Source organism: Marmota flaviventris, chromosome 7 (genome assembly GCF_047511675.1).
Source record: "Marmota flaviventris isolate mMarFla1 chromosome 7, mMarFla1.hap1, whole genome shotgun sequence".
Lineage (NCBI taxonomy): Eukaryota > Metazoa > Chordata > Mammalia > Rodentia > Sciuridae > Marmota > Marmota flaviventris.
The window spans coordinates 19,867,249-19,890,762 of record NC_092504.1 but is presented as its reverse complement, the minus strand read 5'-3'; the positions used below and the strand labels follow the sequence as shown (position 1 = coordinate 19,890,762).

General features: G+C 45.5%; 2 protein-coding genes across 3 annotated transcripts in view; both read left to right on the top strand.

The window, feature by feature from the left end:
• Window positions 1–5,434, top strand: part of Sel1l3 (SEL1L family member 3) — a 99,540-nt gene extending 94,106 nt beyond the window's left edge. For both annotated transcript variants that reach the window (XM_027939003.3, XM_071614199.1), the window contains one exon: window positions 4,290–5,434. In XM_027939003.3, the coding sequence (XP_027794804.2) occupies window positions 4,290–4,429 (140 nt within the window). In that variant the 3' untranslated portion in view covers window positions 4,430–5,434. The remainder of the gene's footprint in view (window positions 1–4,289) is intronic.
• A 14,078-nt stretch (window positions 5,435–19,512) lies between these two features.
• On the top strand, window positions 19,513–20,568 carry LOC139706485 (sperm motility kinase 2B-like). Its single transcript, XM_071614768.1, has one exon. It carries the CDS (start codon window positions 19,513–19,515, stop codon window positions 20,566–20,568), a length of 1,056 nt encoding a protein of 351 aa, XP_071470869.1.
• The last annotated feature ends 2,946 nt before the right edge of the window (window positions 20,569–23,514 follow it).

The following is a 23,514-nucleotide window of genomic DNA, read 5'->3' as shown; positions in this document are numbered from 1 at the left end:
GGGACCTCGCTGACGGCCGGCTTCCATTCCCCTGAGCTCTCTCTTTCCAGAGACTAAGGCCTCACGGAGTAGTGCAAAGGTCCCTGGTTTTGGACAGCCCAAGGGGCACTTGATTGCCCTTGGCCTAAGCGCAGAACACACATGGCCCCAGGCCTACTCTGTCCCTCTAGGTCCTTTGGATGTCCCTTGGATGGGTCACCTGGCAGCTCCAGTCCTTGCTGAAGTCTGGCCCTATCAGCCTTTGCTCTGAGTCCTGCTGCAGGGGCCAGGAGAGGGCCTGCTGTGGTCCAGCCACAGACAGGCCCAGCCCCTTTCCAGACTCCAGAAAGCTCTTTTCCCTGCCCCGCTTCCTCTCAAAAGCACTCTCCCTCTCCCTCCCTGTCAAGGACGCCAAGCATAATTGCCCTAATGGAGCAGGCTTTAAAAATCAAAACAAAAAAATCCCAAAGTGAAGTATGTCTAGAGCCTGGTTCACCTCTGCCTGCCCCAAACCTCCCCCCAAGCAAAAGACCTGGAGCCCACGGGCTGCTCAAAGGAAGGCAAAGGGATGGCAGAGGGATAAAACAGGAACCACCTTTCAAAGACAGACTCCTGCCTCCTTAAAGGCCATTGAGAGTCCCCATCCAAGACATCCAGAATCTGAAAGCCTCCAGAATCGGAAACTTCTTGAGCACTGACATAACGCCCCAAAGGGAAAGTTCCACATGTGCCTTCTGTGATGGGTCGCAGTCAAAACACAGGTGCCCTGAAAATATCCTCCACGATGACCTTCAGGCTGTGAATAGGGTTTTATGAACATGCATGAATTTCATCCTTAGACTTGAGTCACACCCCAAGATATGTCATGTATGTGCAAGTATTCCAAGATCCAGAAAGATCTGCAGCCTGAAACACTTCCGGTTTTGAGCATTTCTGATTAGGGATACCCAGCCTGTAATAGCAGCATAAACTTTATGGATCCACCAGCTCTGAGGTACCACCAGGAACCTAAGGCCAGGCCAGTCCGGTTGGTGTCTTTCTCATGTAAGCCAACACCTCCTATCCAGCCAAGTGGTTAGCCTGATATTCTCTTAAAAAGAGTTCAGATGAGCCAGGTACAGTGGTGCACGCCTATAATTCCAGTGGCTTGGGAGGCTGAGGCAGGAGGATCACAAGTTCAAAACCAGCCTCAGCAACTTAGCAAGACCCTAAGGAACTTAGCAAAACTGTATCTCAAAATTTAAAAATGTAAACAGCTGGGGATGTGGCTCAGTCAGTGGTTGAGCGCCCCTGAGTTCAATCCTCAGTACCAAAAAAATAAAAAAGAGTAAGCTAATATAAGCAAGATTAACTAAGCCTTTCCCTACCCTTTTCCTGTTCTCTAAACTTCCAGTTAATGATATTGCTACTTAAAGTAAAATGCCACAACCTGGTGCCCATGAGAAAAACAGAAGCCTGAGCTGGGGAGACTTCATGGTGAGGTTCCGCAAAGTACCCGCCTTGATACTCCAAAGCACCTCCACTCGGAAGAAAGGTTTCAGTGCTCTCGATGGATGAGCCAGTGCCTTTGTTTCAGTGCTTTAAAAAAAGAACCTTATATTTTAGGTGACCAGTGATCTTACACCTGCACAGGGCCCTGCTGAGCCCACGGCCAAGTGAAGTAGCCAGATCTTAGCGTAAGATTTCAAGCTCCTCTCCCTTGCACCTCCTCTTGGGAAGGTTCTGCCATTTCAGAGTTAACACACTGTGTTCCCCTGTGTTCTTTTATGCCCACATCTGGTCAGCTGGCCTGTAGATGTTTTTCTGACCATGTTCTAGAACAGGGGTTAGCAATCTTTTTTCCATAAAGGGTCAGGTAAGAAACATTTTCAGCTTTCAGGGGTGTCCCTGTCACAGCTCAATCCTGCCACTAGCGCTCAGAAGAAGCCATTCCAGCCAGGTTTCTGATAAAACTTTCCCGTGGACACATTTGCATTTCATATATTTTTTCCCATGTCACAAAATATTCCTCTGCTTTGAATTTTCGCTCATCCGTTTAAAAATGTAAAAACCATTTTTAGACCCAGAGCCATACAAAAGCAGGCAACAGCTGCCTGTGGCCACGGCTGCAGTGGGGCCAGCTCCTGATTATTCTCACTAATGTGCAGGAAATGGTCCCCCAGGCAGCCAGTCATCCACAAATCACTTCTCTTTGGCTCTGGAATATACTCTGTAATTTTTTAAACAGCACGCTTATTTTCCTGGTTGCCTTGACTCCAAGTCCAGTAACGAAATTAGCACACATTCCAGGTGGGCAGAGACAAAGGGGCCACTTTACAAATAGGATGGGCTATGGGGGGGCTTGTGCAGCTACCCCCACTGAGGGGAGCGAGATCCCTAACTCCACGGTAATAAATTGACTGTGGAAGCACCGGCATTTCTTTTGTGCTCTTACCAGAAGGTGTAAGTGGTGGCCGAGTTGATTAGGCGTTCCTTCTACATTTACACGTTGGCATTTTTTGTTTTAATTGGAAAACTGATTGCTGATTTATCTTGTTACCATGGTGATTTACACAGTCCCTGAGTTAAAAATACTTGCTTTAGTGCCGTGTTAACTTCCTCAGAGATCATCAGGCAGGTTGGTCCTAGGGTCAGAGGGGGTCTGGGCACCATCTGCTCAAAGCCCCTGATTCACAGGTGGGGAAAGCCAGGCCCACAAAATTCAAGCACTTTAGAGAGAAACATTTGCCATTCTGTACCTATGCTAAGGTCACCTATTATTATCTAGTGGCAGATAAATGAGACTTGCCCAAGACCAGGTCTCCTGATTGCAGCGAAATGGTCTTTACATCTCATCACCAGATTGCAGTCACCACATCACCAGCCAGAGTGATGGTTTTAATGACCCTAGAAATGTCACGGCATTCTTCAACACCCTGGGGTCCCCCTGCCACTGTCGTATTCTTTCAGGACATCTCTGCATCCACAGAGTCTGCAGCTATTGGGAGGGGAGCCAGGGAGAAGCCCTTACAGAAGTCCTGTACAGAGCCAGGGGCTCAGGGGCCCCTTCCTCACCCTCCTCCTTGGGAGATGACCCTAGCTACTTGGGCATGGACTCTTGAAGGGTTTTATCTAGAAGTCAGATTGTCAGTATGTGGTGACATCTTTTTAAAATCTATACATTTCAGGGTGGACATGTGTTCCTACTTACTAAAACCTGCACAAGACTAAAAAAATATTGCTGAGCTTAATTAATATCACTGCTTAAAGGCAAACTGTTGTATGCATTGTCTCAGGCTATTGAGGTCTCAAAAAAAGTGGGGGGGGGGGTAGGCATCCCAGAAAGAAATGCACCAGCTCTTATCAGTCCTGGAAGCCACACACCTGAAATCAAGACAGGTTAATACACTGGCCCGGTGACCAGGTTTAGTCGTAGCATGTGCCAGGCACTGTTCCAAGCACTCTGTAAGCATTAACTCATTCAGCCCTGAAAAAGCTCCAGAAGGTAGGGGTACTGTCAGGTGGGGTTGGCAGTGGGGGGTGGGTAACTTGTCCAAGGTCATACAGCTGTTAAAGAGCAAAGCAGACAGGTTCCAGGGCCCACAGTCTTAACAGGGGGCTCTTCTCGGGTTCAGCACCTAAGGCAGGGTTTATCAGGCCCAACACCGTTGACATTTGGGTTGGATGGCCTCTGTCCACTATCTGCTAGCCGTACCACCCCACCCCAGGCGAATGACAACCAAAAATGTCTCCAGGCACTGTCAGCTGTCCTCTCGGGGCAGAATCACTGTCATTCAGAAACTGCAGACATCAAGTATAAAACCGTAAGCTTCACTAGGACTGGTAGAGGCCCAGCCTCCTCAGGATTGCAGACTGCTAAGTCATTAGACCCAAGCCTTATGCGCATGGATTTAAATAACGAGCTTTGAGTTTGGCACATCATCCAAACGGAATAAGAGTGTGAGTCAAACGACCCCCCTTTCTCATTGCTTGCTATGATGTATGACTGGCACTGCGTCTGCATCATGGTGGGGATGGAACATGGGCCAGAAGCCCTGTGCCCTGTTAGTTCTGGCATAAATGCAGTAACTTAGACTCCCAGGCCGCCAGAACCATCAGAGATCTTTGCGCATCCATTCCAGTCTACCATTTTACAGCAGGGGACACCAAAGTCCCAAGAACCTAGGGAATGACTCCAAGGTTGCCTTCAGCTTAGTGTCAGCGGCACTGGGCTAGAAGCATCTCCTGGGCTTGCTAGAGTCTGGGTGTGGTTGGGTGTCCTAAAGGTTCTGTTCTGAATATTCAGCCCTGTTGTGCATGTGTCTCTGCAGCCAGTGGTTCTCCTCCAGCACCAGCCCGGGCCCCCCCAGGCCCCACCTCTTCCACTGCAACTCCAGCTGTGTCTTCCGCTGCTGACGCCTCTGACCAGGACCAGTCCACAGTCACTAATAACCCAGAGCCACGTGGGTGAACTGTGCACTCCAGGTCTCTCCACTAGAGCAATGATCCCTTCGACAGCCGGTATTGGGAGGCTAGGGCCAGAGCATTACCCTGATAAACACCTTAAAAATCTTGTCCACTGTATGCAAATTTTGCACTTGGTGTGTTTTTTTAAAAAAACTTAAATTACAAGGAAGTACCCAGAGCAGACAGTGGTCATACCAAAAGTTCTCAAAGAAATCCAAGGAACATCTTGGTCAGAGGGACATCTGGGGAGGTTCACTGGACCCCATAAACTTCTGTTCTCGTGATCGTGTGTTTGGGGAGTCACAGTTTTGCTTGTGGCTCATCTGGATTCTTTGACACAGAGAGGCATTTTGAAGAGTCTTCGTCCTTTATTCATTCTCTTTTATCAGAGAACAGAAAACTGAGTTTTGCACAAGGTAGATAATGTTTCAGTGCCCATGTTTGCCGGAGCCTGCTCCTCAAAGTCCAATTTAATCTTTGACTTCCAAAACCCAGAGGTTATAAGGCACCTTGAAAGAACTAGTTTATGGCTGGAAGTGCAGGGAAGATAATGGCTTTGTAAATTGGTTTACATTTTTCTCCTTGAATTTTTCTAGGGTCATAGTGCTTCCAAACCACTTGATGACATTGTTGGATATCTTTTATGTTTCAATTGCAATCCATAAAATATCATCCAGAAAATTCTTAGTATTTAAGTGTAGTCTTCTCCACGAATTACCCATTAGAATAGACCGGCCGCAACGGAATATGCAGAAACCAAGCCTGTAGCTCATAGTCTCATCCCCACCCCTGATGCCTGCCTGAGTCTGTATAGGGGTGTGCGTGGGTGTGTGTGTGTGTGTGTGTGTGTGTGTGTGTGTGTGTGAGAGGGCAAGGAAGAGCAGAGTGTCATTATACTGTATGCTGTTAAGGTAGTAAAAATAAATCAGTAATGCAATATTGTGGGGTTAAACTACTCTTTGCACTACTTTATTTACAGTAGTAAATAAAATTATTTTTATACAATCGACTACTGGAAAGTGCCCTTTTTTTATAGTTTCTGCGGTTATCATACAAAGTGCTAAGTTCATGCTTTCTCCCTGAGTGGGATTAAAAAAAGAGAGAGAGAAGAAAGAAAAAGTCCTCCTTATGAGAGATCATTTCTGGTAACCCATTATCATTTGTGGATATAAAGGTGGCAGGAAACTTCTTTCCAGGAACCCTGAGCTCAAGGTCTAGCCCCGTGATGTTTGCAGTGTCACATATTGTTCAGGGACCTCTGGCTGCTCTGAGGCTGGGCTTTATGTTAATCTAGGTTAAGCCTGCATTTGGCCCTGTTTCTGCTGTGTTAATTGCTCTGTTTTACAAAGGCTGCCTTTGAGATTTGCAAAAGAGCCAGACTTTGGAGTCTAGCTGTCCGGAGTGCAAATTCCGGTTCTGAAACCTTCTGGCTCAGTAACCTCGGGGAATGATTACTCTCTGGGTCACGGATTCTTGTACTATAAAATGGGAGTAGGAGTATCTTATCACCTCTTGGGCTTCACATGAGGCTTAACAGAGATCATGTGTGTACCCTGAACATGGTTGGTTGTTACATTTGTTAGAAAAAGAAATCTCAGGGGCCAGACAGTGGGCTCTTTGCCCTGCTCAGAACCACTCTTCAAGGCAAACACACCACTCCCCAGCTACTGGGAACCTAGGTTGCTCGCTGGGCATCTCCCTTAGCTGTGGGATCTGCCAGGGGTACGTCCTTGCAAGAGCAGCCCATGGCTGCTGATACGGGAGTTTTTCAGTCTCAGCACTCTTGACACTTGAGACGAGTGGCTCTGTGTTGTAGGACAGGATGTTAAGCAGCATCCTGCCCTCAACCCACTGTAGGCCAGTAGCACATACTCCCCTCTTCCCTCGCTCCTTCCTCCTCCCCCAGTTGTGACAGCCAAGAGTGTCTCCAGACACTGGGAGTAAGATCATACCCTCTCCCTTCATGAGAATGATTCCTATGGGAAAACTGTCCCCATGCCTCAATTCAGAACAACTCCAGAACTCTATCTCACTGAACCCAACTTCTCACTGTGCCCAGTTGTACCCTCCTCACTTACAGGATTTCCCCACAGTCCTCACACCCAACTCTGTACTCCAGTTTCCAAGAAACCCAAGTGCATTCATTCGGGAGGGCTTCCGTAACAAAGCCCTACTTACAGAGGGGCTCAAACAACAGAAATTCATTTTATCACACTTCTGGGCAACAGAAGTCCAAGATCAAGGTGTTGGCAGGAGTGGTTCTTCCTTCGTCCTCTCCCTGGCTTGCAGATGGTCTTCTTCAGTGTCTTCATATGGTCTTTCCTGCGTGGGCCCAAATCTCTTCTAATAATGAATAGATCCTTCCCCAGTGCCGTTGGATTAGTGTCCAGACACTGGACCTCATTTTACCTTCATCACTTCTCTAAAGACTCCATCTCCAAATACCGTCACATTCTAAGGGACTGGGGACAATCAGTCTATTGTCCCACCTAGAACAAGAGGAGAGGATGGTTCAAGTGCAGACCGTGGACACATGGAGCCAGCCCGGCCTGCTCCAGTTGTCCACTGGAGGCTGGAAATGCCGACAGAGCTCCAGGGCCAGCCACCTCCGTGAAGCTGGAGGACTAATTGTCAATTCAGACCCCTCTTACACTTCTGTTCTCTGGGGACCCCTCAAGATTGAATTTCTGGGTCTAACCCACACCTTCTCCTGCCTTGACCGTCCCCTTCTCTCCTAAGTTCTAGGCTCAGTTCCCCAAAGCTGGTGTCCCAGTGGCTGGAGTAGAAACCTGCCCAGAAAACACAGCGCAGAGTGGGTGGAAAGGAAAGAGGGAACGGAAAGGCCAGGTTCAAAGGTGACATTAGGTTACTGCCCTATTGTCCCTCCACTCCGTGCATCCTTGAACCAGAGGCTGTGGGCCAGTCGATCGGGAAACAAATGTAACCCATAGATATGATTTTTTGGGGGGGCCCACCTGGTAACTTTTAAAGTTTTAATTAGTTGCCAACATGTTATAATCCATCATATGAGGTTCTCCTTAAAAATGTAAAGGTGTGAAAAACCTGGGCTTTTGCTACTGGGTGGCAAGAAGTAGGTGAGGCTGAAGAGATCCTTCCCTTTTGGATAGAGCCGGTGCTTTCTGGCTTGCCCCAGGCCCCACCACTTCCTGTTGCCTTACACCTAGGCCACTTATGCCCTTCATGCAAGCATTTCAAGTTACAGCCCATGGACTTCCTTCTCTTCAAACCAATGACTTCGTTTCAGCAAGTCTCAGAGAGACCTCCAGATTCATGGATTGTTTGATCGCTGCCAATCCTCGGAGAGCTGGAGAAGTGGTGGTCTTCCCTTCCACTCTTTGGGAGAGGAAGATGCCAAGCTGTGGGTCATTCAGAATCTTGATAAAGTTTTCAACAAAGTTTCAGGACAAAACATCTGTTTAAAACGATCAATAGCAAGGTGAGTGGTGCACTGAAATCCCAGGGACTTGGAGGCTGAGGCAGGAGGAGCACAAGTTTGAGGCCCACCTGAGGGATTTAGCAAGACCCAGTCTCAAAGTACAAAAGGACTGGAGATGTACTCAGTGGTAAAGCACCCACAAAATAAAAAATAAATTAAAAAAAACAATAGTCTTTTCCGACACCAGCAATAACTTGATTAGAAAATGAAATATTAAGCAATATTAAATGTAAATAAGGTTTCATCTACAACTATAAAGGGTCTAGTAATTAAACAATGAACTCAGAGCTTTACCAAGAAAATCTTGAAATTCTACTACAGAACATAGAAGATATAAATAAAATAATATACCATGTTCATAGATAGAATAACAACATACAAGTCTGTATACAATTTCCTCAGAATTCACTCATAAATTTATGGGTCTCCAACCAAAGTCCTGATTTTGTGAATATGTGAGGAATTCACAAAGTGATTTTTGAATTTATATGAAAGAATAGAAGTCCATAGACAGCAATGTAAAGTTTGAAGGAAAATGAGGGAAAGGAATTGTCCTGCCACACATTGTTATAGTACAAAGTCACAGTAACAGAAATAGCAGGGCAGTAGTGCAAGACTAGATTAAGGGAAAAGGATACAGAACCTAGGAGCAGATGGGAATTTTGTACAATAAATGGAATCACAAATTAATTGGGGGTAAGAATATTTAGCATATAGTTAGCAAATTGGCCAATTACATTTTGAAAATTAAGATTGAAATTCTCTCTCTTGTTATAGATATAAAGGGCTAGTGGATAAAAACGTAGCTGTGATGGTAGAACTACAAGGCTAGTTGTAGAGAATTTAAGAGAATGTTTTACGCATTTTAAGTGAGAAAAGAATTTCTTAAACAATATGCAAATATAAGTGGAGCTCCCTTCTTTGTAAATGAGGGATTTCTATTCAAGAAAGAACCCAACAGCGTCGTTGGGTAGGTGACTGAGGCATCTCTACAAAACATCCAACAAAGAACAAAGACTGCTCATCAATCAGCTGTGCAGCAAGTGGAAAACCCAGGAGAAAAGACGATTCCAAGCACATGGTTGAGCAATTCACAGAAAGACACCATGACTTAAAGAGGATGAAGGCCTGCTTCACCTAACTTGAAGTCAAGGAAGTATTAAAATCAAAAGAGCAGTTCACGCCCACCGTATCACAGAAATACAGAGAACACGTTAAGAATAAGTGGACACAGAACCTCTCGTACCTCATGGGTTGTGCAGAAACTACCTTAGGAAGGTGTCATGACCTGGGAAGCCCAGCCCCAAACAGAGGCCTCCCAGTCTTCATAGACCCACTAAGAGATCCGTGTAGGGAGGATGACATCCCAGCAGCGTTTGAGAGGGCAAGGAGACGGAGTCACCTGGGCCCCTGAGGCCCAGGGGTAAGTGATGCACCAGGCAGAAAGTGAGAGACCATATTTATAAAAACGGAGATATTAAAAATATGCTGGCAGTGAAAAAAGTGAGAAACTGAATTTAATTTAATTTTGGTCTGTTTAAAGACCAAACCCTGAAAGAATACCAAATGCATGTGTGTACACACACATACTCATACCCGCATGAGCAAATACACACACACACACACACACACACACACATACACAGAGATTCATTTGTATGTATATGTTATGGTTTAGATGTGAGGTGTCCCCCCAAAGCTCACCTGAGACAATGTAAGAAGGTTCAGAGGAGAAATGGTTGGGTTGTGAGAGCCTTGACCCAATCAGTACATTAATCCCCTGATGGGATTAACTGAGTGGTAACTGAAGGCAGGTGGGGTGTGGAGGAGGTGGGCATTGGACCTGGCTTTGGGGTATATATTTGTATCTGCAAGGTGAAGACTTCTCTCTGCCTTCTGATCATCATGTGAACTGCTTCCCTCCACCACACTCTTCCGACATGATGTCCTGCCTCACCTCAAGCCCTAAGGAATGGAGCCAGCCTTCTATGGACTAAGACCTCTGAAACTGTGAGCCCTCAAATAAACTTTTCCTCCTGTACATTTGTGCTGGTTGGATTTTTCAGTCATGGCAGTGAAAAAGCTAACACAGTATGTCTGTACAACACACGTACACACGTATGCACACCCACATATGCACACACACGCACGTACATGCTTTTCTCTTCAGCACACACACAAGCTGTAAACCTGGGTTCCTTAACCTCAGAGCTATTGGGCTGGACCATTCTTGGTTGTGGGAAGCTACCCTGAGCATCACGGAATGTTTAGCAACATCCCTGGCCCCTCTCTACTGAGTACTTTAGTAGCACCCCCTAAATTGTGACAACCAAAAAAATCTCCAGGCATTGCCAAATGCCCCCTGGAGTGGGATTGGGGGAAGCAAAATTGTCCTGGTTCAGAACCACAGACCTAAATCGCATGTCAAACTGAGAGTGTTAGTGAGGTAACCAAGTGCTACTGAGCCCAAGTTTGGAGGCTCATCCCACAAAAAATCAGTATCTGAGAGACGAATGTTGGAGAGGAAAAAAAGGCTTTATTTAATGGCCCAAGAGTGGAGAAGAGGGAGCTTTGCTCACAAATCAGCTTTTCGGTTCCAGAAGGTTGAAGGGTCACAGATACAGGAGAGGGATGATGAGGGAAAGGGAGAGGGTGATAAAGGGAGGAATATTCACGTTCTTCCAGGAACTCAAGCGCCAGCTCTTGTCCTTTCTGTCATGGACGGCAATTCTGGGCATGATGACTGGCAGGTGTTTTAACCGTAAAGCAGGGAGAGAGACTCTGCAGGTGTAAGCCAAGTTTACCCTATGTTACCGTTTTGGACAAAACTATCTCAAATGATCAACATGTCTGCATGCAGTGCTGAGCCGGTCAAGGCAGCCAAGAAGACAAGACACACGGGAAGCCCAGTCTCCCATGCTGTGTCAGTCACATCAGGCAGCCTGACTATTCTGGGAAGCAAGGACGTTGGTGTGCCACAGACTCTCTGGCTTTTGGACTTTCACTGTGACTTTAGCAGAATGAGGAAGGCTTCGTTTCTCCTAAATGAGTTATGCTGAAGAGTTCTTCACAGGATACAAAAGCTCTCATGTCAGGAAGATGGTGCTTGATGAACCAACAGACAGGCAGAGAACAATCTGGTGAGAAAAGATCAGATCTGATGAGCTTAACTGGATTTGGTACTCAGAAAAATCCAAAAAGCAAGCCTTTGAAAATGTGTAGTATTTTTGTTATGGACGAGATGTTTATGTCTCCCCACCCTGTTCATATGTTGAAGCCTAACCTCCAACGTGATGGGACTTAGAATCAGGGCCTCTGGGAGGTAATTAGGGTTAGATGAGGTCATGAGGGTGGCGCCTCACAATGAGATCAGCGCCCTTGGAAGAGGAGACACAAGAGGCCACGCAAGCTCACAAGATGGCAGCCACCTAAGGTCCCACCGACAGAACTTTAGAATAACACCCACTTTGACCTGGGACTGTCCAGCCTCTGCAACTGTGAGAAAGACATTCCTGCTGTTTTAAAACCCCAGTCTGTGGTATGTTGCTCTTAGAGGCTGAGCATATAATACAGTTGTCTAAGAGTAACATATTATTAAAAGACACAGTGAATAAGAAAGTTAGATGCCTTTATCAACAAGAGGCATGAAGATCAGTATATGAAGAAAATTTCATATATATACATACATACGCATATACATAATGAAAAATGTCTGAAGCAAAACCTGATATAAATTAGAACAGAGAGACAAATCTGTGGTTATAGTTGGAGGCTTTAATACATTTCTCTCAGCAATAGAACGAACTAAAAGCAGTAAGTATACAGAAGATCTCAGTGACACTATCAACCCCCTTAATCAAATTAACATTTATGAAATACTATGCCCCAAAATTATAAAATAAACATTCTTTGTAGAAGCACAAGAATGTTCACCAAGGTAGACCCTATCCAGACCCGTAAAGCAAGCCTCATGATGTTTCAAAATATAGAGATCTTACAGAATATGTTATCTGACAACAGTGAAAATACATTAGAAATAACAAAACCAAAACCACTATAATAAAGAACTCACTGCTAAACAATCCACTGAACAAAGAAGAAATCACAAAGGGAAAGAAAAATATATTTTTAACTAAATGATAATAAAAACAATATATCAATATTTGTGGGACTTCATAACGTGAACGTTTATAACAAAGTTAGGTAGATCTCTAACCAGTGGTCTTCCAGGCCATGAGGAAAAAAATGGAACCACACTTGAAGTAAGCAGAAGGAAAGAAATAATAAAGAGAAGAAATCTGTAAAATTAAAACCAGAAAATCAATGAAACCAAATATTAGTTCTTTGGGGAGAAAAAATCAAATTTGATAAAACTCTTAGTAGAAAAGACACAAAATTACCAGTAGCAGGAATAAAAGGAAGACATTGTTACAAATCATACAGGCATTAAAAGGGTAATAAGAGAACATTATGGAAACTTGATGCCAATAATTTTGACAAATTAAATAAAATGGAAAATTTCTTGAAAGACATAAAACTGCTAAAGTTAACTTAAGAATAGGTAACTTGAAAAGTCTACAGGTTTAAGGAAATTGAATTCATAATTTAAAAATCATAAAAAGAAAATTTTGAGCCCAGATAGCTTCAGTGCTGAATTCTATCAGACATTTCAGGAAAATGTACTGCTAACTTTCAGAAAAATAGAAGAAAATACTTCTGAAATTATAAGGCCAACATTACCTTATTATCAAAATCAGACTAAGTATTACAAGAAAAGAATCCTAAACTTAGATTGATAGCCTTCATTGACACAAAATCTTTAACTAAATATTAGCAAATTGAGACAAGCAATTAACTAAAATGATAAAACATTATAATCAAGAATAGCTTATCACAGGAATACAAAATTACTTAACATTTGAAGTCAGTCAATATATTTCATCATGATAACAGTCAAACAAAGGATAAAATGTGATCATCTCAATAAATGCAGAAAAAGCCTTTGACAAAATCCAATATTCCTTTATGATAAAAATATACAAGAAATAAGGAAAGGAAGAGAACTTTCTCAGTCTGATAAAGCGTATCTACAAGAAAACCTATGGCTACATTATATTCGATGGCAAAAGACTGAATGCTTTTTCCCTAGGATTTGGAACTGTGTTAGTCAGCTTTACATTACTGTGACAAAATACCTGAGAAAAATCAATTTACATGGAGCAAAAGTTCATTTGGGCTCACAGTTTCAAAGGTTTCAGTCCATGGTCAGGTGGCCCTGTTGCTTTTGGGCGTGTGGTGGCACACTCATCATGGAGGGTGCCCATGATGGAGAAGGCCTGTTTACCTCATGGTGGCTGGGGTCCCACATCCCCTTCAAGTGCATGCTCCCAGTGCCCTAGCTTCCTTCCACTAGGCTCCACCTCTTAATGGTTCCTCCATTTCCCAAAAGAGCCAGAGGCTGGTGACCAAACCTACAGCACACGGCCTTTGGGGGTCATTAGGATCCAAACATAGCAGGAACAAAGCAAGGATGACCTCTTCTCACCACTTTTAGTCAGTATTGTACTAGAAATCCTGTGTCAAATTTTTTAAAAATTTAAATCCTAAGGAATATTTTTTTAAAAAAAAACATAAAAAATCAAATGATCTTAAAAGGTTGCCGTTCCCAAAGTTAACATGTTTCGATAAACTAGCAATAAATCACTAACATGTAAAATTTTAATAAAAATATTTACAAGACATCAGGAAATAAGAGCTAGGGAGAAAATTCCCCAAAAGATTTGTAAGACCTATATTCAGTACTGAGGACAAACGGTAAAACCATAAATAAAATGGAGAGATGTTCTGTTTTCATGGATCAAAAGACTTAATATTTTCAAGATGTAAGTAATCTCCAAATTGATTTCATAGATTTAATGTAACTCCAGTCGAAATCCCAGCAGGATTTTTGCTTTCTGTAGAAATTGCCAGCCGAAGTCGACAATTTATAAGGAAATGCAAAGAACCTGGAACAGCTAAAGCAATGTTGGGATGGGGGAATAAAGTTGGAAAACTGACACTATTTGATTTCAGGACTTTAACTAGAGAGTTAGAATTATTAAGACAGTGTGGTGTTGGCATAAATATAAACATACAGATACACAAAATAGAATCACACACATGAGGATCATGGACTTAAATGTTCAGGCTAAAATCATACAACTTCTAGGAGAAACTATTCCTTTGAACTTGGCAAGGACTTTTTGAATGGGACACAAAACACCATGAACGAGAAAAGAGAAATATCAATACATTGGACTTGATCAAAATGGAAAACTCTTGCTTTTCAAAAAAAAACAGTGCTACAAAAATAAAGACCCAAGCCCCGAGACTATATCTGTAAAACATACACAGGTCAGAGAACTTATAAACAGAAAACACAAAGAACACTTACAATCCAATAATCAAAGATCAAAAGCCCATTCCAAAAACATTTTTAAATGGAAAAGGAACTGACCAGTCTCTTCACCAAGCTTAGGGATAGTAAATAAGCAGATCAAAACTGTGCTTAACATCATTAGTCACTGTGGAGACGCAGATTAAAACCACATTGAGAGACCATTACACAAAGCCAAGAGGACAGACCATCCCAAGCAGTGCTGTGAGGCTGCTGATCTCACCTTAGCTGCTGGTGGAAATGTGAGTGGTACCAACACTATGGAAAACACAATTTGGCAGATTCTTTAAAACTCAGGCATATGCTTTCTAATTTATTTTTATTTATATGCTAAATTTAAAAAAAAAAAGACTCCCAGTTAAATTGAAATTTCAGACAGTGTCTCATTTTTCAATCAGTCTTAAATATTGCACAAGACACATTTTTAAAAAAATACTTTTTAGTTGCAGATGGACACAATGCCTTTATTTTTTTAATTTTTATGTGGTGCTGAGGATTAAACCCAGTGCCTCACACGTGCCAGGCAAGTGCTCTACCACTGAGTTACAACCCCAGCCCCACAAGAGATATGTATTCTTATAAGCTACTGGTTGTTTGTGTAAAATTAAAATTTAATTTAGTAACCTGTATTTTTACTTGCTAAATCTGGTGAGTTTACTTCCCATATAATCTAGACGTTCCACTGCTGGATATTTTGCCAAGAAAAATGAAAATATACGTCCACTTGTACACCAAAGTTCATAGCAGCGTCCTTTGTAAAAAGCTCAAATGTCCATCAACAAAGAGCAGCATAAATCAATTGCATATTGATGCAATGGAATGCTACTCGGCAGTAAAAAAGAATCAACCGTCAATACACAGGTGCTGTGGTTCGCATATGGTCTGTCCCAGAGGTTCACCGGCAGCAGGCAAGGTCTCCACTGTGCTAGCGTTGAGTTGGCGGAACCGGAAGGTGATTAGGTCATGGAAGCTCCGCCCTCAGAAGGGAGTCATGCAGGTCTCGCGAGACTGGCTTAGCTTTTTGCGAGAAGAAGCTGTTCTGAGGGCGCGTGGCCGGTGCTCCTGAATCTCCCTTCATCCTGCTTGCTAGTCTCCCCAGAGCTCTTGCCACTGTGATGAGGCCCTCCCCGGAGCTGGGCCGATGCCGGTGCCATACTCTTGAGCTTCAGAACTGTGAGTTAAATCAGTCTCTTTTCTATGAAGTATCCAGCCTCGGGTGTTTTGTTATATGAGCAGGCTGGGGATACGGCTCAACGGCAGAGCCCTTGTGTATCATGTGCGGGGCTCCGGGATTTATTCCCAGGAACCAGGGAGGGAGGGGAAAGGAAAGAAAATGGACCAAGACAACACATAACGTGGACGAGTCATCACGGTGGGCGACGAGATGCCACACCAGAGAAGAGTACATGTCGAAAGAGTCCGTTTAAGTAATACAAAATGCAAACCCATCTACAGCATCAGAAAGCTGGGGGGGGGGGGGAGCTGAGCCCATCAGATGGCGGGGGTGGGGGTGGGGGGCTGAGCCCATCAGATGGCGGGGGTGGGGTGGGGGAGGCCTTTAACCTTCAGTAGCGATGAACACGGTCATTATCAGACTGTGATGATGGCTTCGCTGGTGTGTGCATACGTCAAACCCATCAGATGGTGTTCTTTAAGCCAGGCAGTTCCTACAGATCAGTTACACCTCAGTGAAGATATCCAGTAATTTGATTTTTAATCATCTTGTGTACGTTTACTCTGAATACAGTCGTTTCTAGAAATCCAGGGCAGATAAGATGAGCATTTTATTCACTTGAAAAGACCAACAAATACAAAAGGTTACATAAAAGCACAGTGTTAAACAAGATAAAACGGGGCATGAGATTGGCAAACAGTAAAGCCATGTATTTTAATTTTCCTTACAGTTCACATCCCTGTGCAACCTTCTTCCTCAGGGAAAGCCCCGAAGGCTGTCACAGAGAGCCCAGGAGAGCAGACATCAGTATTCATTAGCAGCACACTGAGCTTAGCGCCAGTTGGCTGGAGGGAGTGGCTTTCCTACAAGGAACAGAGTGGAGGATGGCAGCACAAGCTCTTCTACATTCGGTAGAGCTGGTCCCTTCCACTTACGACAGCTTGAACTGGGCTGAGAGACTAGACTAGGGAAAGCAGGAGGAGAACCCACTGATTCTGGTCTGAAGGAGGGGCTGGGGAGAGAACAGAAAAAGAATTTAGAGGACAAAAGCAGATGCCAGGGCTTTTTTGTTTTTGTTTTTGCAGTACTGCATCGAGCTACATCCTGTTCTTACTAAGTTACTGAGGCTGGCCTTGAACTTGTGATCCTCCTGCCTCAGCCTCCATAGTCTCTGGGATTACAGGCGTGGGCCACTGAGCCCAACGGTTGTTTTTTGTTTTAATTCCTCTCAACACCTTCTCCCCACTCTCAGCCCCCAGGAAGACTGATGCTTAAACACAGAGGAGCCCTGGGCATAAAGACATTTGTCCTCGCCACTGGAATGTGCCAGACTGGCTGATTTTCCTGCCCAGGCCCGGGCTAAACATGTTCGTGTATTGGAAATTCAATCTCCGTATTCATACATTAGCTGTACCTGGAGGTGGGGAATCGTGGGCGTGGTGAAGGATTCTGAGAGTAGGCATTGTCATAGGGAAGGAGCATCCACAGGCAGGGAATTGGTTTATGCCATGGACCAAGTCGATTCCCCAGCCCACTCCCCCCAACCCAGCCCATGGATACCCGGAGAACCCAGGCTTAAAAGAAAGGCTGGATTGCAAGGAAAATAGGAAAATAAAGAGAACACGTGGCAAGCTGGGCACAGTGGCACACACCTGAATCCCAGCTGCAACTCTGGGAAGAACTAATGGAAGGGATGCTGGGTGGGGGGCAGGCTGGCCAGTTACTTTGCTGCAGTTGGCTTAGTATTTTGCCTTTTATGGTTGCATTCTTATTTTTTCCAAAAAAGTTGAGTCCTAGCTGGGCTGGGCGGTGCAGGCCTGTAACCCCACTAGGGAACCTGAGGCAGGAGAAATGGCAGGTTCCAGGCCAACCTTAGCAATGCAGCAAGACGGTCTCAAAGTTAAACATCAAAAAAGACTGGGATAAATCAAAGGATTTCCTATACATTAGTGATAAATCCACTAAAAGAGAAATTAGGAAAACTACACCCTTTACAATAGCCTCAAACAAAATAAAATGCTTGGGAATCAATCAATCAGAAGAGGTAAAGGATCTCTACAATGAAAACTGCAGAACACTAAAGAAAGAAATGAAAGAGGACCTTAGATGGAAAGGGTCCCCATGTTCTTGGATAAGCAGAATTAATATTTTCAAAATGGTCATACTACCAAAAATGCTATACAGATTTAATGCAAATCCTATTAAAATCCTAATGACATTCTTCATAAAACTAGAAAAAGCAGTCATGAAATTCATTTGTAAAAAGAAGAGACCCAAAATAGCAAAAGCAATCCTTAGCAAGAAGAGAGAAGCAGGAGGCATCACAATACCAGATCTTAAACTATACTACAGAGCCATAGTCACAGAAATAGATTAAAAGACACAGAGACAAGCCCACATCAATACAGTTATCTTACTAGAAAAAGGTGCCAAAAACATTCATTGGAGAAAAGAGCCTCTTCAACAAATGGTGCTGGGAAAACTGGAAATCCATATGTAGCAAAGTGAAATTGAACCTCTCTCACCCTGCATGAAACTCAACTCAAAGTGGATCAAAGACTTAGGCTCTAGAACAGAGACCTTGTGCCTAATAGAAGAAAAAGTAGGCCCAAATCTTCACCATGACAGCCTAGGACCTCACTTCCTTAACAAGACTCCTGAAGCACTGGAAGGAAAATCAAGAATCAACAAATGGGATGGATTCAAATTAAAAAGCTTCTTAGCAAACAATAAACTGAAGAGAGAGCCCACAGAATGGGAGAAAATCTTTACCATATGAACCTCAAATATAGCACTAACCTCCAGTATATATAAAGAACTCAAAAAACTTAGCACCAAAAAAACAAATACCCCAATCAATAAATGGGCTGAGGCACTGAATAGATACTTCACAGAATAAGAAATATAATCCATCAAAAAAGGTATTTTAAAAATGTTCGTCATCTCTAGCAATTAGAGAAATACAAATCAAAACTACTCTTACGATTTCATCTCACTCTAGACAGAATGGCAGTTATCAAGAACACAAGCAATAATAAATGTTGGAGAGTATGTAGGGAAAAAATACACTCATACATTGCTGGTGGGACTTCAAATTGGTGCAACCACTGTGAAAAGCAGCCTGGAGATTCCTCAGAACACTTGGAATGAACCACCATTTAACCAGCTATGCCACTCCTCGGTTTATACCCAAAGGACTTAAAATCAGCAGCATACTACAGTGACACAGCCACATCAACGTTCAAAGCAGCTCAATTCACAATTAGCTAGACTATGGAGCCAACCTAGCTGCCCTTAAACAGATGAATGGATAATGTACACAACAGGATATTACTCAGCTGTAAAGAATGAAATCATGCATTTTCATGTAAATGGAACTGGAGGAAATCATGCTAAGCGAAATAAGCCAATCCCAGAAAAAGAAAAGACTGAATGTTCTCTCTGACCAGCCAGCGGTTGCTGATCCCTAATGAGGAAGTGAGGTAGGGAAGAAGAAGGAACTTTGGATTGGGCAGAGAGGACTGAGAGAGGGGGGAGGTGTGCGGATGGGAAGGACGGTGGATGGAGACAGACACTTTTACCCTACATACTTACGATTGCGCTACCACTGCGACTCTGCACCGCGTACAGCCGAGGATGAGAAGTTGTGCTCCGTTTGTGGGCAGTGTGTCCACTGTAATGTAAAACTAATTAGAAACATTTTTCTAAAAAGCAAGAAGAAAAATCATCTCTTGCTTAGATCTCACAAGGAGCCACCGTGATGGGCTTTCAAACACGGGCCATATAAGAGGGGGGCTGTGGCTGGGTTTTTTGTCCATAAGTACAGGAAGCTCTTGGTGGTGACCTGTCGGACTCCCAGATGGTTAGCGCGTTTGGAGGTTGGTGGTTGGTGGTTGCGGTGTTTTGCTAGTTTTTGTTGTTGTTTTTGGGGGGGATTCTGTTTGTTTTGTCTTTTGGTTGTTGGTTTATTCTTTTGTTTGGGTCTGTTATTTTTATTTGAGTTGGTGTTCCGGCTTTAGGATGCAGAGTCAGAGTAGTGAGAATAGTGTAGGACCACGGGGGCCCAGCTTCTTCTACGAGGTGGCCCTCACCGACCATTACCAGGTGGTGAGGGAGCTTGGGCAGGGGGGCTTCAGCCAGGTGTTACTGGCCCGCCATCTCCTCACCGGGGCAGAGGTGGTGGTGAAAGTGGTGCCCAAGACAGAGGGGAACGTGCCCGTCCTCTGCGAACCAGAGAGGTTGATGGCCCTGGATCACCACAACGTGATCCAGCTCTTCCAGGTGACTGAGACCGCGCGCACCGTCTACATGGTCATGGAGCATGCAGATGGGGGAGACCTGTGGCACTGCATCCCAGAGGTCGGTGGCCTGCAGGAGGATCAGGCCCACCCAGTGTTCAGGCAGATCCTGCGCGCCGTGCGCCACTGCCACGACAGGGGCATCGTGCACCTGGACCTGAAGCCCGACAACATGGTGGTGGACATCAGGGCTGGCAGCGTCAAACTCATCGACTTCGGCCTGGGCGCCTCCTTCACGCCTGGGCAGAAGCTCAATGGCTTCTGGGGCACTGTCCCATACCATGCCCCTGAAATCATACAGCACCAAGAATACGAGGGTCCCCCGGCGGACGCCTGGAGCCTGGGGGTCACCCTGTTTCTCATGCTCACAGGGAGACGCCCATTTAAGGCGAGGGCTGCCAAGCGCCTGCAGGACGTCCTCATGCAGGCCAGCTACTACCTTCCCAGATACCTTTCCCAGGACGCCTGCAGCCTCCTCCGGCAGATGCTGAGGCTGGACCGCTGGCAGGGGGCCACCCTGGAGCAGGTAATGGGGCACCTGTTGCTGAGCCAGGGCAGGGAGCCCTCGCCCAGTCCTCGCAGCAACCCGCTCCCCAGACACCCTGACCCCACCATGACCATCATGTTCGACATGGGTTACGACCCCTACCACGCCTGGGTGTCCCTGGACCAGTGGAAATACGACCAGGCCGTGGCCACCTACTTTATCCTCCGGCACCAGAGAACCCAGTGGCGGCGGGGTGGTCGCTCCAGGCGAGGCCTGTGCGCAGAAGGCTAGTGGGGCCTCCCTCAGGTCCCGGCCTGCGCCACAGGAGGTGCGCCAGCCAGCCTGCCAGTGCCAGCGTGCCCGCCATCCCTCTGCACTTCTTCCACGTGGGCACAGCCCCTCCCAGCCCAACCTCCCGGTGTCACCCTGTGCCCTACAGGCCCCAGGACCCCAGGCCCAGCCCATGGAGGGTCCTCTGCAGGTACCTTGCAGAAGGCCCCAGCTCCTTCTCCCAGGCGCCCTCCTCAGGCCAATCCTCTGACAGCAGCAGGGGCTGGAGGGGGTCACCAGGAGGATCGCCACCTGCCTCCAGCAACTGTGCTGCTGTGTGCCCTGGTTCCGCGGACAGGGAGGCCACAGGCGCCCTAGGTTCCAAAACAGAGTGGCCCCAGTGGACGCGCCCTGAGGAGGCACACAGACCAAGGGACAACCAGAAGACCCCGATCTCTGGCAAACTGACCTCACAGAGTCGGCACCCGTCGCTGCAGCAGTGAGGGACGCCCACTGGCCTGGGCCTCCCCTCGGACTCCAGCCAAGAGCCGGTCGGCCGTCACCACCACTCTCCTCTGCCCCCTCCTACCACAGACACCAGAGACTCTTCCCTGGGACACTTCCCCCTGCCCTGCTCTGCCCAGTCTTCCTCCCAGGCTTCTGGGACAGCAGCGAGGGTTCTTCATATGTCTGTTCCTCCCCCACTGTATAATAAAACTGATGTCCCAAAGGCTCTTTTGTTTTGCTTTGTTGTAAGAAGACAGGTTTTAAAACAGAAGAGAAAATTTGAAAAGAAAAAGCCAAAACTAAGAGGCCTCAGGGCAGAAGCAGGAGCCCAGCAGCCGTCCCGCCCAGGCCTGGACCACTGGGCCCCCTCGGCTGCTCCCTGGAGGTGAAGACTGGTGGGCTTCCTTGTGGACATTGGCCTTGAGCCAGTGTAGATGGGACTCCCTTGTCTTGCCCAGTTTAGACAGATTCTCCTTGAGCCACTCTGGACTTGATCCCGTTTTAGCTGGGTGATGTGGCCAGGCAGGATCTCTTTCCTGTCCTAAGGCCCCTTCTTGAGCTCCGTGAGCGGTGGGTGGCAGGTGCTGGAGAAGACGCCTCTGGGAAGGCCCTGGGGACTGCAGGGGCTCTTCCCTGGACATTCACCCCCCCACCCGCTCTCCCCTGGCCTTCCTCACCGTGACTTTTGTGAGAGCAGAAACTGTTCTTAACAAGTTTGTTTCTCACAAATTGTATAATAAAATTGATTTTCTAGAGGATATAAAAAGTATCAGTCAAGAACAGAATCCAGAAGTTTTTAAGTAGGAAAACATAAATCTGCCTGAGCTGTGGGTTGATGGTGCCCATTGTACTCAGGGCCTAATGTTTGTTTAAATGTTTAAATAAACAATGCAAGTGTGTCTTACCCTGCCGTCTGCTGCTGTGCCTTGATGCCACAGACCTGATGATCTATAAAGAACACAAATTTCTTTAGCTCACAGTTTTGGGAGTGGAGAGACCAAGAGGCAGTGGCTGGCACCTGGTGAGGACCTCTTGGTGCAAATGGCATCAGATGATGAGGGACAGGGGCCTGCCAGCTCAGATCTCTGCCTCTTCTTACAAAGCCACTAAGCCATCTGGGGCCCCTCTCTCATGACCTCATCAATTCCTGATCACCTAGTCATAGCCACCTCCTAAAAGTCTCATTTCCAAATATCATCAGGACAGAGATTAGGGGATTAAGTGTCCTGTACATGAACTTTGAGGTACATTCACACCCTAGCAGAGGGTATGTGGTAGCCGTGTAAAAAGCTGGCCATTCAGAAAGTCTCGGGCCAAGCCTCTGTATGTGCCCCTTCCTTGAGTTAATAAGTAAATTTCTCTACAAGGGGAAGAGAGGCAGAGGAAGAGGAGCTGGAGGAGAGAGACAGAGCAGGAGGAGGGGTGAGAGAGCGAGGAGGGTGAGGAGAGGTGAGGGGGTGAGGCCGTCTCCCCACTGGTGTGTACTGATCTCCAGGATCATATCTTTAGAAGTAAAGCAAGAGCCAGGACAATGGCCATAGACCATTTGGAGCATATAAAAGGGACATGTGTGTGAATCACCTTCCTCTAGAATAGGAAAGAAACCAGAGAGGAGAGAAACTGGCGGCTAGGCTGGAGAAAGACAGAAACTTACCCTGCATACGTGTCTCGTACGTTTTGAATTTGGGACAATATGTGTGTAGGACCTATTCAATGCAGTGCTAAAGGAAAAAGGAAAAAAAAAACAACTGACAAAGGCCATGGTTTATCCCTCAATTGAAAACAGGGCATCTCTAGCCTAGAGCAGCTCTTGAGCTATGAAGGGGCATCAGCTTGGAGGGGGTCACCTCATTTAAACCTCCCTTCTTCTGGACCCACCTCCTCTAGAGTGTGCATAAGGGACAGGCCCAAGTGGTCCCATGTGACACTGCTGCTATGGTCACTGACCACACCAGCTCCGTGGTGGCCAAGGGATTCCCAGATTTATATTAGACCTTGTGTTTCTTCTGCTTCTTTTTAAATTAAAAACATAACTGTGGCAAAATATGCATAACATGAAATTTACCATCGCAAGCACTTTTAAGTGTACAATTCCATGGTGAAGTACACTCCCATTATGGTACAACCAATCTCCAGAACTCTCTTCATCTTGCAAATCTAAAACATACCAATGAAACAACCTGAGTCTTCTGCCCCTATGGATTAAGCTACTCTAGGGGCCTCATGTAAGTGGAATCATCCAGAATTCGTCTTTTTTTGATTAGCTTATTTCACTTAATGTCTTCAAGGTTTATCCAGGATGTCAGGTTGCTTGCCTTAGAAATGGTTGTATATTATTCTATTTATGCACAATATAGACCACATTTTGGTATCTGTTCATGCGTCCATGAACACTTGGATTACTTTTCACTGTTAAGGATAATGCTACTTTAAATGTGGTGTACAAACATCAGACCCTGC

What these genes read in the sequence shown, in the direction of transcription:
- LOC139706485 (XM_071614768.1), top strand. Translation starts at nt 19,513, where the DNA reads ATGCAGAGTCAGAGTAGTGAGAATAGTGTAGGACCACGGGGGCCCAGC.